The sequence below is a fragment of the Ovis aries genome, chromosome 14 (genome assembly GCF_016772045.2).
Source record: "Ovis aries strain OAR_USU_Benz2616 breed Rambouillet chromosome 14, ARS-UI_Ramb_v3.0, whole genome shotgun sequence".
Taxonomy (NCBI): Eukaryota; Metazoa; Chordata; class Mammalia; order Artiodactyla; family Bovidae; genus Ovis; species Ovis aries.
The window spans coordinates 57,519,884-57,534,029 of NC_056067.1; the positions used below are offsets into that span (position 1 = coordinate 57,519,884).

At 51.1% G+C, this 14,146-nt stretch overlaps 2 protein-coding genes and 1 long non-coding RNA gene across 3 annotated transcripts; 1 reads left to right on the forward strand and 2 right to left on the reverse strand.

The window, feature by feature from the left end:
* Nucleotides 1-606: 606 nt before the first annotated feature.
* On the reverse strand, nt 607-2,286 carry NKG7 (natural killer cell granule protein 7). Its single transcript, XM_027977537.2, has 4 exons — nt 1,899-2,286; nt 1,675-1,821; nt 1,440-1,574; nt 607-1,273 (listed from the first exon to the last, which is right to left on the reverse strand). The coding sequence occupies exons 1-4, from the start codon at nt 2,053-2,055 to the stop codon at nt 1,215-1,217; spliced, it is 498 nt and encodes a 165-aa protein (XP_027833338.1). The 5' UTR covers nt 2,056-2,286; the 3' UTR covers nt 607-1,214.
* A 53-nt stretch (nt 2,287-2,339) lies between these two features.
* Nucleotides 2,340-9,231, forward strand: LOC132657778 (uncharacterized). Its single transcript, XR_009596389.1, has 3 exons — nt 2,340-2,492; nt 3,108-7,913; nt 8,051-9,231. It is a non-coding gene; the product is annotated as an uncharacterized LOC132657778 (long non-coding RNA).
* LIM2 (lens intrinsic membrane protein 2) lies at nt 7,590-13,986 on the reverse strand. The gene is given in 5 exon segments (XM_060398854.1): nt 7,590-7,936; nt 8,174-8,308; nt 9,642-9,791; nt 13,670-13,721; nt 13,723-13,986. Coding segments are annotated over 5 exon segments (663 nt in total). The 3' UTR covers nt 7,590-7,874.
* Nucleotides 13,987-14,146: the final 160 nt, after the last annotated feature.

Here is a 14,146-nt window from a genome sequence, read left to right on the forward strand (position 1 = left end):
TTCTCCACCAGGGAAGTCCCTCCCCCCGCCCTGAATCTTTCTGGCTCCTCCTTTCCTTCTCATGCCCTGGCCCCAGTGCAACCTTGTAATGTCTCGTGTCCCTCCTGTTGGATTGCAGTCTTTTTTCTCTCCCCTTCTGGCCTCCAGAGGGTGCAGAGTGGGGGGCTTTCTGGCACCCAAACCAGATGCTGTCCCTCCCCTGCTCCACCCTTAGCTCCCTATCACCCTCAAGAGAGTCAATTGTGGGGTTAGAGGTGCTACTTCTCACCCATCCTCATTTCCTGTCACCCTCTCACATTCGACAGTGGACCACAAAGTGCTGTTCCCCATCTTGTGAGAACTCCCAGCCTCTCCATGCCTCCACTTTGGGGTCCCTCTGCCTGCATTACCTTTCCTCATCCCTGGAGAAGTTCCTAAACACATTCTCCCCAGAAAGCTCACCCCCACATCCCACCTCTCCCCCAGACACAGCCAGTCCTCCTGCAATACCAGCCCTGGGCTCTGCCTGCCCCTGTGGGACTTGGAGCCCCTGGCAGGCAGGGCCCAGTCTGAGTCACCTCGGCATCTACGGTGGAAGGCCCAGCAGAAAGGATGCGCTCAGGAAAAGCCAGCCGAAGGAGTGAATTTATTAATGAAATGAACAAGGACTAAGGATGAACGCCAGGGTGACTAAATCAGAGAGGGAGCCAAAAGACAAGAACTAAAAGGAGGAAGGTACAAGGAAGACCTCCCTGTTGGCCCAGGGGTTAAGACTCTGTGCTTCCGCTCCAGGGGGAGCAGGTTCAATCCCTGGTCCCGGAAGTTTGCATGCCATGCAGTCAAAAAGGAAAAAAAAAAAAAAGACACAGGGAAGAAAAGAGATGGAAGGACAAAGAAGAGAGACAACAAGGACCCTAAGGCCATGTCTGAGCCTAGACTGGTCCCCACACTGGGTAGGAGCTCCCGAAGGGCAGGGCGGGTGGCAGGACTGACTCCCCTCTGGGTGCCCAGCGTCACCCACCATGGAGCTGGCATGTCATCAGTTTATGTCGTAGCTGCATGACCCTTTGAATAACCAGATCCCGGCAAATTTTTGTTGAATGAATGAAGCTACAAAGGAAGAAGCTTGTGGAGGCTGAGAGTCAGGGCAGGCTGGCTGGAAGGAGAGCCAGCTGTTGCTTTCAGGATTCCTGATGATGCCTTCAGAGAACAGAGCTCTAAGGCCATCCTGCGGTTCACATGGCCTCGTAGCCAGGCCGGTGGGTCGTGCAGTGAGCACCCAGACTCAGGCCACCTGGGGTAGCAGAGAAAAGTTAGATACTTGCTCCTCTCCTGCTCCCTCAGAGCCCCCAGCCAGCCCCAACCCTCCCAGCCAGCCCCTCCCCCAGCCAGCCCCCACCCCAGCCCCAGCCAGCCCCTCAAGCCAGCCCCAGAACTCCCCAGGCAGCAATCACAATCACCTGTACAGAGAAAGAGGAGTGTTGAAACCCAGCCCAGGTAGAAGGACCATGCGAAGAAGCTCTGGACCTGGGGGTTTCCTGGCTGGTTCCACCGCTCAATGGTGTAGACCGTCATAGCCACTATCAGGGACAGGGCTGGGGATGGAGACATGAGGGTCGGGTCAGCCCCCCTGCAGCAGCTCCCCCTCCTCAGCACCCCTCCTCCCCGCCCCCAAGCCCAGCACGGAGTCCTCACCTCCAGCAAAGGCCATGAAGGTGGAGACAATGGGGCCGCGTCCGGGGGCAGACAGCGAAGGGATGCAAGACATGACCAGAAAGGCCGTGGAGATCAGGCCCCACAGGACGGCCAGGATGCAGAAGCTCTGCGTCACATGGATGTAGCCTGCTCGGAAATGGGACCTCTGACTGCCCGTCCCCGCAGGCTTTTCCCAGCACCAAGACCACACCCCCAGCCCTTACCTGCTACTGAGACTTGATCCTTGCTGGGCCAGAGGCCTGAGTGAGATGAAGACTTGGGCCCCTGGGCTGCAAACCAGAAATTCGTGCTCAGAGCCACTAAGAGGGACACCAGGCCCAGGGAGCTGGTGAGGAGGGCCAGGGACCGGCAGGGCTCCATGGGGGTGAAGTCTGGGTTCCTGGGTCCTGGGTGGCAAGGACGAGGCTGGTGATCTAGCCTCCTGGGTCTCTGAAAGAGGAGGAAGTCTGTTCCCCCTCCGCCCCAGATTCCTGGGTCCTCTGGTCTCAAGAAAGAGAAACCAGCAAGCGCTAGGGGCGGCTGGGGGGTGGTCTTTGCTCCTCAACGTCAGGCCCGTTTGGTCTCAGCCTGTCCAGGGCAGCTGCTCTGTGTGACACACCCTGCCTTCCTGGCTTGCATCGACACCCGTCCCCCCAACCCCGCCCCTCTCTGAGGTTTCCCTCACCCTGGACGGTGGCGGCGGGGGTTGGCCCTGAAGATGTCACATTGTCACTGGTTTGGAACTTGTCTGTCTCCACAGAAGCCTCTCTATATGCTGCCCTTGGGGGCCTCCGCACCAGAGGGGCTTCCTGGAAAAGGTGAGAGAAAGAGATGGGAGGTGGGTAGAGGAGTGAGCAGAGGGGGCATGCGGTGAGTGAGGCTGGGGTGTGAGTTAGATGGGAGGGGAGGTGTGACTAGAGGGAGACAGTGGGGGAATGCATCATGCTTTCCTGTAATTCTGCAATTTTCCGTTCTGGGAGGTGGGGGCCCCTAATTCTAGGGTCTCTGAAAAAAGAGAGGGGGCAGTTGGCAAGGATGCTGGGCGCTGCATGAGGAAGGTGCTAGAAGCCTAGACTCCAGGTGCTGAACTCAGACTCCTGGCTCCTTGCTTGGAGCTTGTGCCGGGGGGAAGGTAGATAGTGACCACAGTTCTGAAAGTTTGCAGAGGGGAAGACGTGCCCACATCCTGGTACAAATGAGTTCACAAACAGCTCGGCCGAGGGTAAGGCGTTCAGCCTGGTGGGCTTCATCGCCGGGATCGGGGTTTCTGTGGTCAGGGGGAGAGGGGGGATGGGTAAAGGATGTCAGGGCAAGACTTTCCGGCTCTCCTCACCTCAACCAGCGTCAGGCTCTGGGCCCCACCTCAGGCACAAGGGGAAGGTGTCACGGCCCAGCGGGGAGGCGCAGACCCTAACCCTATCTCTGTGAAGCAGGAGTGACCTGGAACAGGACTGCTGTCCCAAAGAGGAACTGAGCCGACAGTCCCAGGACAGCCGGCGAAGGGGAGAACAAGAGTGGCTGCAGGAGGCCGGTCCTCTTCCTTGGCTGGAGACTCCAGTTTGCAGAGTTTGCCCCCCATCTAGATCCTCACCACCTGGGCAACTGGTCACTCCTGAGAACACGCTTGGGAGGACAGGCTCCTGGAAGGAGATCCTGGTCATGGACAGCTGGGGCACCATCTCGAAAGCGGTGATGGACCCGGCTCCTGTGAGGAGCAGCTGGACAGGCTTCAGGAAGTCTGGGCTGAGGGCATGTGATGATCACATGCTCGGAACCCATCTGTGATCTTCTGTTTTTCCTTTTTCTCCCCACCACCTCTCTCCTATTTTCTCTTTTGGCCTCACTAAATGGTTTGTGGGACCTTAGTTCCCCAATCAGGGACTGAACCCGGGCCCCTGGCAGTGAGAGTAGAGTCCTAACCACTGGACCACCAGGGAAATGTCCTCCTCTGTGATCTCGACCCCATCCCAAGCCCAACCTCATCCTGACCACAGCTCCAATCCCATTTTGAGCCCCATTCCTATCCTCCAACACCATTCTCATTCCCAAACCCAATCCCAAACTCATCTTTTCTTTTTGGCTGCACCCTGAGGGTTGCAGGATCTTAGTTCCCTGACCAGGGACTGAACCCAGGTCCCTGAATCCTAACCACTGGACCACCAGGAAATTCCCTCAATCCCATCCTTAACCCCAGTTTCAACCCCAAATTTCCACTCCAACCCCAAATTCAATCCCATCTCAAACCCCAAACATAACCCCATTCCTGTTCCCAAACCCAACTCTACATTCAACCTGATGCCCAAACACAACCCATATTAAACCCCTGAGTTTAACCCCAACCCTCTCCTCCCATCTAACCACTTTCTTAATCTCAAACCCAACACCAATCTCAACCCCATCCCCAAACCCAAATCCATCCTCACATTTAACCCTCTTCTCATTTCTATACCTACACCGGTTCCACCCCTACTTCCTTCTTCATTCCTCTCCCCAACCCCAGGAATTCCTACCTCAATCCACACACTCCTCCATTTTTACCTTCATCCTACCTCCAGGTCCAAGCCACTGGAGGACTTAGAGCACAACGGGGACAAGATATGAATCATGTTTTAATAAAAATTCCTTTAAAAGTCTAAAAACAAAGCTGCAGAAGGTGCAGAGAAAAAGGAACCCTCTTACGCTGTTGGTGGGAATGTAAATTGGTACACCCACTATGGAGAACAGTATGGAGGTTCCTCAAAAGACTAAAAATAGGACTTCCCCGGTGGCACAGTGAATGGGAATCCACCTGCCAGTGTGGGGGATGTGAGTTCAATCCCTGGTCTGGGAAGATCCCACGTGTCACGGAGCAACTAAGTCCACGTGTACTGAGCCTGCACTCGTTTGGGGAGATGTTGGTAGGAGCAGATGTGGGGTGTGAGAGAGATCAGGAGCTCAGCTTTAGACCAACATGTGAAAATTGAGATGCTTCTTCAAATGGGAATGTTGAGCAAGTAGTAGTTGGAGCTGTAAGTCTGAAGTTATAACATTATCGTTATTACTAGAGTCATCGTTGTTCAGTTGCTAACTCATGTCCAGCTCTTTGCGACCCCATGAGCTGCTGCACCCCAGGCTTCCCTGTCCATCGCCAACTCCCAGAGTTTATTCAAACTCATGTCCTTTGAGTCAGTGATGCCATCTAACCATCTCATCCACTGTTGCCCCCCTTCTCCTTTCGCTCTCAATCTTTCCCAGCATCAGGATCTTTTCCAATAAGTCAGCTCTTAGAATTAGGTGGCCAGAGTATTGGAGCTTCAGCTTCATCATCAGTCTTTTGAATGAATATTCAGGGTTGATTTCCTTTAGGATGGACTGGTTTGATCTTGCAGTCCAAGGGACTCTCAAGAGCCTTCTCCAGCACCACAGTTGGAAAGCATCAATTCTTCAGTGCTTAGTTTTCTTTCTGGTCCAGCTCTCACATCCGTACACAACTATTGGAAAAACCATAGCTTTCAGCCCCTATGAATTCCTGGAGTAAGTCTCAGTAAATATTTCTACTTAAATAGGCTTCAATAAATTATAACTAAAGAAGACTTTGTGCTTGCTTTGGCGGCATATATTCTAAAGAGGAAAAGAGGAAGACTTCAATTGCTATAATTACTAGAGGAAGCCTCTATAAATACAGTATTATTGTTATTTGAGGAGGGCCTAATAAATATGTCTAGAGAGTAAGCCTCTATTAATATAACAGTTCCTAACATAGGCTGCAATAAATATTCTTGTTATTGGAACTAGCTTTCTAAACAGTCTTATTGTTTTATGATAAGCATTAGTAAATCTCATGGCAGTAGGCATGAGTTTGTTGAGTGAACTAACGAATGAGTGAATGAAGAGAAGATTAAGGTCAATGTCATGAAAGATGGATGAAAAGGCAGCTGCAGGAGGAGGTGCAGGTCAGACTTCTAGTGTTTATTCTTGGAGGGGCTCATCCAGGGAGAGACGGAAAGTTGGGAGAACCAACTGGAGATGGCATGAGTAGGCAAGGAAATTGTTTTTTTCACAGATTTTTTTTTTTTTTTTTTTGGCTATGCTATGCAGCATGTGGGATCTTAGTTCCCCCAGGGATTGAACTCAGGCCCCCTGCATTGGAAGCTCAGAGTCTTAACCACTGCACCACCAGGAAAGTCCCACAGCTGTTGTCATTTATCCTATTATCCTCTTGTGATATTGTGATTTATAAGTATATAAAGTATATATAAGTGGGGTCTTTGTCCCCTCTTCTGGCATCCAGAAAACAGAGGTAAGTTCTGGTGGCTCAGATGGTAAAGAATCTGCCTGCAATGCGGGAGACCTGGGTTCAGCCTCTGGGTTGGGAAGATTCCCTGGAGAAGCAAATGGCTACCCACTCCAGTATTCTTGCCTGGGAAATCCCATGGACAGAGGAGTCTGGTGAGCTACAGTCCATGGGGTGACAAAGAGTCGAATACCACTGAGCGACTAACACCTTCACTTTCAATTTTCTGGCATCCAGATGTTTAAAGTCTAAAATTTCCTAAGTTGTGAGGGCAATCAAGGTGTCTCATGTTATATTAATGTGCTGACTTTGGAACCACCCCTCCTTAACCAAAGGGAGGGGGCTGGTTGCCACGGGGACCAAGCACTCCGTTAGAGGGCCAGAACTTGCAGTCCCAACACCTGACCTCCTGGGAGGAAAGAGAAGTTGGAGATTGAACTCAGTCACCAATAGCCAATGATGTTCTCAGTCATAATTGTATAATGAAGCCTCCATAACAACCCAAAAGGAGAGGGTTCAGAGAGCTTCTGAGGTTGGTGAACTTGTGATTTTGGTGGGAAGAGTGACTTATTTGGAGAGAGCATGGACATTTCGGGCCCCTTCCCGCTTACATTGCCCTGGGCATCCCTTCCATCCGGATGTTCTGAGTTAGATTCTTTTTTAACACACTGGTGACCTAGTAAGTACAATGTTTCTCTGAGTTCTGTGAGCTGCAAATGAATCGAACCCTATCAGGGGGCTGTGGGGACCTCTCATCTATTGCTAGTCCTTCAGAAGCACAGGTGGCAACCTGGACGTGTGACTGCCATCTGCAGTTGGGGGTGGTCTTACAGGGCTGTCTTTAACCTGTGTGATCTGTCAGTTTCTTCAGGTAGATTGTATCTGAATTGAATTAATTGCTTGGTGATGTGGGGAAAACACACACACACACATCAGAACATACAGGGACCTCTCTAGTGGTCCAGTGGCGAAGATTCCATGCTCCCAATGCAGGGAGCCCAGGTTCCATCCCTGGGGAGGGAACTAGACCCAGAATGCCGAAACTAAGACCTGGTGCAGCCAAAAAAAAAAAAAAAAAGAATTGGATTTACACACATCAGCTTCCTAGCAGTTGTGAGCCTAGGAAATTCCCTGGCAGTCACCCTGTGGTTAGAACTCCACGCTTCCACTGCAGGGACCTGGGTTCCATGCCTGGTTGGGGAACTAAGACCCACAAGCTGCCCTCATGCCTGTGTGCTAAGTCATTTCAGTCATGTCCCACTCTTTATGACCCTATGGACTGTAGCACACCAGACTCCTCTGTCTGTGGGATTTTCCAAACAAGAATACTGGCATGGGTTGCCATGCCCTCCTCCAGGGGATCTTCCCAACCCAGGGATCAAACCTGCGTCTCCTAGGTCTCCTGCATTGGCAGGTGGGTTCTTTCCCACTAATGCCACCTGGGAAGCTCCTACAAGCTGCCTGGTGTGGCCAAAAAATTAAAGAAGTGGAACCCAGTAGCAAGGGCCTGTGTGGTTTATTCTGGTGCCCACCCCTACAGGAACTGAACAGCTTGGGCTACTATAATGCAATCACCCCTGCCCCATTCACCACAATCACCCCTCTTTCTCTCTACCCCAAGCCCTCAGGGACCACACTTCAGTAGTTTCAACCAGTTTTATTAGACTCCAGAAAGCCGCTCTAATGGATATCCCATTTCTCTAACAACCCCTCGGTGGGTGGGGTCGTAGGTCTTCTCAACTGCCTCCCCCAGGCCCCAGTCTTGCTCCCTTCCCCTTGGGACAGGAGTCAGGGGCCTCCACCCAGGGTCCGGGACCAAGCCCCCTCACGCCCCCTAGGAACCAGGATTTCAGGCCTCTAGGCCCTTCCCCTCCTCTTCAGTGACCAGACTTCTACTTCCAGGTGCAGTCGGGGCACACATTTGGGCTCAGCGGGGAGTGGACAGGCGCCGACATTCATGCATCCGGTAGGCACACATGTAGAAAATTCCTGCACGAGAAGAGACCCCAGTGGACCCCGCCCTCAAGCCCTCCCATCCCTTCATCCCCCTCAGCCAGCCCAAGATCCCAACACAGTATTCCCTTTCTCCCTGATTGTCTGCAGGGATTGGAGTCTGCCTTCTGGCTCAAAGCTGGGCGCCTTATCTGGGACTCCCCATCATTTCAGCCTCCTGGGTGCTGCCAGCTGGGACACAGACACTGACCTTCCCACCCCCAAACCCGGTACCTGCAAAGAAGGTCATGAGCAGGGCTACCCAGCCCAGGATGTAGGACCAGGAAAAGCGCCAGTCCCCAAAGCGGCGACCCAGAAAGCTGACGGTGACTCCAGTGTAAATGGCCAAGGCCAGCAGGACGAAAAAGGCTGGAGAGAGAGGGCGGGGGATGGGGATGTGCGTGGGAATGGAGTTGGGTTTAGAGATGGGGCTTCCCTGGTGACTCAGAAGATAAAGAATCTGCCTGCCATGCAGGACACCCAGGTTCGATTCCTGGGTCAGGAAGATCCTCTGGAGGAGCGAATGGCTACCCACTCCAGTATTCTTGCCAGGAGAATCCCATGGACAGACGAGCCTGGTGGGCTACAGTTCCATGGAGTCGCAAAGAGTTGGACATAACTTTTTGCTTTTAGAGATGGGAGTTGGAATGAGATTGAGAAGGGGGTATGGATGCAGAGAGGGATAAGGGTGAGGATGGTGGCTGAGTTGAAAGTAGGAGTAAAAATGAATGGGGAGTAGGGTTAAGGGCAGGGATTGGGTGGGGTCATGTTGTGTCATAAAGAGTCTGACTGGTCTTCGTCTCTGGTTCCTGGGAGGGAAACTCTTAAATCCTTGGAAGTTTCTGAGTAATAGGAGTGTCTTTGTTTCTCTTGAGCCTCTCGAATCACACCTGAGTTTATATTGATGAGCAGAGATGACTCAGGGTGAGAGCTGGTCACCAGAAAGACCAACCGTAGGATGGAGGGTTGAGACGGAGCCACCTGGGATCACTGCAACCTCTGGGGAGGAGAAAGGAGCTGGAGATTGAGCTCAGTCAGGTGGCCCATGATGCAATCATTCACGTCCTTGTAATGAAACCAAAAGAAACGCAGGCCACTGCTGCTCACTGGGGCTTCCTGGTTGGCAAACATATGGATGTGCTGGGGTTGGAGGGTAGGGTGATGAGCCCCAACTCTAGAGAGAGGGCATGGGAACTGTGTGTTCAGGACTCTCTCCAGCCTCACCCTATGCATTTCTTTAGTTGGCTGGTCTTGAGCTGTATTCTTGGTAATAAAACTGAAATGTTTAAGTATTATGCTTTTCCTGGGTTGTTCCAGCAAATTTTTGAGCCTGAGTGGATCCTGGGAACCCCTGAATCTGTAGCTGATAGATCAAAAGTGCAAGTGGGCTGGGGACCTCACTTGCAGCTGAAGTAGGGGCAGTCTTATTGGGAACTGTGTCTTTAAGCCTGTGGGGTCTGATGCCTGCTCCAGGTGACGAGTGCCAGAATGGAATGGCAGTACATTTAGGTGGTATAGGAATCAACGAGCGTTAGAAATAGTCATGAAGTTGTTGTTGGGAGTGGAGGTGGGATTCCGGTGCAGGTGGAGTTGAGAGCGAGGAGCAGTGGGGAATGGACGCAGCATTGGGGGTGGCATGGGTGCGGTTGGAGCTGGGCAGGGAGTCGGGGAGAGGGGTAGGTGTAGGGTGCGGTTCACTCACTGGAGGCGAAAAACATGATGCCTGCGGAGAAGGGCCGGGAGAGGCGGGTGAAGGTGGGCTGCTGAGCAAAGGCCACGATGCCCATGATGATGCCGGAGGTGGCACAGAGGGAGGACAGGATCATGAAGGCCCGGGTGGCATTCCAGTATGCTGTAAGAGCACCCCACAGTCACTGCTGTGCTGCCCCTGCCCTCAGAGGAAAGGCTGCTACCTCTGGGGGCAGGAATGCCTTCCCCCTCTCCATATCCCCGACCCAGCTCTTCCTTCACTGCTCTTCAAACACCCCCCCCCCTCTTCACCTGGCAAACTCCTATGCATCCTCCAAAGCCCACCTCCCAGATCCCCTCCTCTAGGAAGCACTCCCTCACCCCTCAGGCACCATCAGCACTCCCTCCTCTGGTTTGAGACTCTTTGTCTTTCTCCCTCTCCAGCCTGATTGCTCCCTGAGGGCAAGTACCTGGTTGATTCTCCATCACAAACATGCCCAGCAGAGGCTTGTTTGAACAGGAGTCTGGAGAAATGTTTGTTGGATGAATGAATGAGTAAATGAATGAATACCAATTTCCCATATCCCCCTGCTACTCACTGTCTACCCTCTGCCTCATGCTCCCTTTCCCTTCCTTCATACCACTTGCCCGTATCTAAAAACGTCCCACTTGTTTATTTCTAACTTGTTTATGATGTCTAACTCTCTGCACTGAGTTTTCGGTTCTGTAGGGACAAGGGTCTGGCTTTCTCATTCACTGCTGTATCCCCAGCATCTAGTGCCTGGCATGTAGTAGGTGTTCAATAAACATGTTGAATGAATGAAGATCCCTGAGAACAGTCTTCATGATCTCAACTTCCACTTGGTAACTATCAAGTATGGCCCAGGTTCTCTTTTCCTGTATGACCCTATTTATTCCTTCCAAGAGTCCTATGCTGTGTTTTCCTGCCCATTTTTTTCAAGTAAAGGAAGGAATAGAGGCTCAGAGAGATTCAGTGTTTTGCCCAAGGTCCCACCATTAGCAGAGAGACTAGAGTTGAAAGTCAAGCTCAAAACTCTCAGTTTTAACTACTTGGGGTCACCTGCTGGTCATACCCAGCTGACCATGAACCCAGAGAAGGCTTGAAAAACCGGAATTTTCAACAAGAGCTAGAAGTCCAGATTTTAATGTAAAACCTCCAGATTTTTTAACACTGGTGTATTATAAAATAAAGACATCTCTTTGCCGACAAAGGTCTGTATAGTCAAAGCTATGGATACGGATAGCCGTATATGGATATGAGAACTGGACCATAAAGAAGGTTGAGCGCTGAAGAATTGATGCCTCTGAATTGTGGTGTTAGAGAAGACTCTTGAGACTGCAAGGAGATTAAACCAGTCAGTCCTAAAGGAAATCAACCCTGAATATTCACTGGAAGGACTGATGCCAAAGCTGAAACTCTAATACTTTGGCCACCTGATGCGAAAAGCCAACTCACTGGAAAAGACCCTGAGGCTGGGAAAGACTGAAGGCAAAAGAAGGGGGTGGCAGAGGATGAGATGGTTATATAGCGTCCCTGCACTGACTCAGTGGACATGAATCTGAGCAAACTCCAGGAGACAGTGAAGGACAAGGAAGCCTGGTGTGCTGCAGTCCATGGGATCACAAAGAGTCAGACACAATTTAGCGACTGAACAATGACAACGACTTTGGAAACTTTAAAAATGTTATGAATACACATCCAAGGTTGGGTTTAGCCCTGGGGAAGCAAGCTCAGGACTCCTGCTCTAATTTTGGTGATTGGATTACATCAGTCGTACAATGAATGAACAAGTTAAACCAGTTGTTTGGACAAATACTCAAAACTCTATCAGGGTGAGGTCGTTCCTGAGACCCTCAGTCTCGGGGTCATGAAGATGTCAAATGAACTTGAAGACCTCCATCCAGCCTCCCTCTTTCCCATTCCCAGCAAAGATAAGACAGAGAAGAAACTCGGACCGTCCCAGGGCGGGGGGTCAGGTGGGGTGGTTCCCAGTCTGAGTCAGGAGGAGTGGCAGAAGCATGACAGTGGGTGCAGCCGGATACGAAAAAGATACATGAGCCTTTCCCCATGAGATGCATTTCCCATGAGCCACCTCCCATGAGATACATGGGATCCTGAAAAGATACATGATTGGCAGATGGGGTTCTGAAACCCGTAGCCCAGGGCAAGCTTTTCTGCTCCCCCCTGCCTCAGTTTACTGCTCAGGTTTGGTGAGATGGGGTAGACGAAATCTCCTGTCACAAGCCTGTCACATTACAGGGCTCAGGCAAGGTGGGCTCCTCCTCCCAACCCCCTCCCCTTGCAAAAGAATTGGTTTTTCAAGGTCATGTATTCTGTCTTATTCACAGACACAAAGGAACTGCCTTCTTAGTGTTGTTGGGACAGCTAAGGGCGTTAATCCAGGCAAAGTACTTAGTATAGCATGTAAGGCACAGTAACAATACGTGCCAGTTATTATTATTATAATTATTATTACCGTTATCACTGGATACATATAGAGCACGTGATACACTATATATCATTAATATATTACATAACATATTACATAATATGTGTGAGGTAATATAGTATGTATCTCTATGTATCTCTCTCTCCAGGTATGAGATTCCCAGGTGGCCCAGTGGTAGAGAGCCAGCCTGCCAATGCAGGAGATGCAAGAGATGCAGGTTCAATCCCTGGGTTGGGAACATCCCCTGGAGAAGGCAATGGCAACCCACTGCAGTGTTCTTGCCTGGAGAATCCCATGGACAGAGGAACCTGGTGGGCTGCAGTCCATGGGGTTCTAAAGAGCTGAACATGACTGAGCACTCACAACTTCCATATATATGCGTATATATACACTTGACCCTTGAACAGCACAGGTTTGAACTGTGCAGGTCCACTTACACACAGATTTTTTTTCCAATAAATACACACAGTACTATACGATCTGGGGTTGAATCCATGGATGCAGAATTGTGGCTATGGACCCATGGCTGCGGAACAGCCGATACAGAGAGCTGACTATGTGACCTGAGCATCCAGGGGCTTGGGTATCCACTATGGGTCCTGGAAACAATTCTCCGAGTATGCTGAGGGACTGAGGGATGACTGTACATACATACAAATATAGAGAGATAGGGAAAGAGGTACACAGAGATACATAGCTCATTATAATAATTTATATTATTTAACATAGATTGTAAGTGGCTCAGATAGTGAAAAATCTGCCTGCAGTGCTTGAGACTGGGTTCAGTCCGTGAGCCAGGAAGATCCCCTGGAGAAAGGAATGGCTACCCACCCCAGTATTCTTTCCGGGGAAATCTCACGGACAGAGGAGCCTGGTGGGCTATGGTCCATGGGGTAGCAAAGAGTTGGACCCGACTGAGCGACTGAGCATGTGTGCACATTAGTCCATCTACTGTAAGAACTGTTTTTATGCCATTTTTACAATATAGAGTGTAACGCATACACTCTATGGGCTTCCCAGGTGCCACTAGTGGTGAAGAACCTGCTGCCAGTGCAGGAGACATAAGAAACGCAGGTTCTATCTCTGGCTTGGGAAGATTCCCTGGAGGAGGGCATGGCAACCCACACCAGTATTCTTGCCTGGGAAATCCCATGGACGAGGAGCCTGGTGGGCTACAGACAATAGGGTCACAAAGAGTCAGACAGGGCTGAAGCAACTTAGCAGCAACATATACGCTATACATCTATATACACATATATATATACACACACACATATATATTATTACATGGCTTGGCTCACAACAAATATTTAAAAAGACCTCATCTAGCACAGCAAATTTAGGGTCTATATTGCTTCTGCATCCTCTTAGTACTGAAAAGAGTTCTTGACACATAATAGATATTTAGAAAATGCTCTTTTGTCAGCCCCAGCCCCAACTGCTGTTACCTGACCTCTATTTCATGCCAGAAAACGTCACCTCTCTCCTTAACTTCTTAATCAGTACATCCTGTAATTGTACCAGAAAAAAATACTGGGCTCCCAACTCTGTCCCTTCCCTGCTGTGTGACCTTGGGCTGGACACTTTCCCTCACTGAACCACAAGGTTCTCCATCTGCAAAATGGGGGGGAGGGAGCCCTTCTGCTATAAGGTTCTGCCCTGCGGGAGGCTCTGGTCCCAAGCAGAGCCCAGACCCCGTTCCGGAGCCTCACCGATGCTCTCCGTCTGCAAGTAGCACTTGGTGCCCAGGCAGTATCGCCACAGGCCCTGGTGGGCGAAGGCCCCCGACAGCCGGTACTGCATCCAGTGGTCTGTCGCGGTGGCCACCACCAGGAGGATGGTCCCCACCCAGGCACAGAAGAGGCCGCCTCCCATGAAGCTGTACATGGTGACCTGTGGGCGAGGGGAGAAAGGGGGTCACGAGCTGGACTCCCGGGTCCTGGGGGAGGTGAGGGCTGGGGGATCTGAGTCCTGGTTTGAAGGAGGACGACCTGGGGACCTAGACTTCCAAATCCTAGGGTGGGGAGAGGGGGTGGGGGCTGGGACA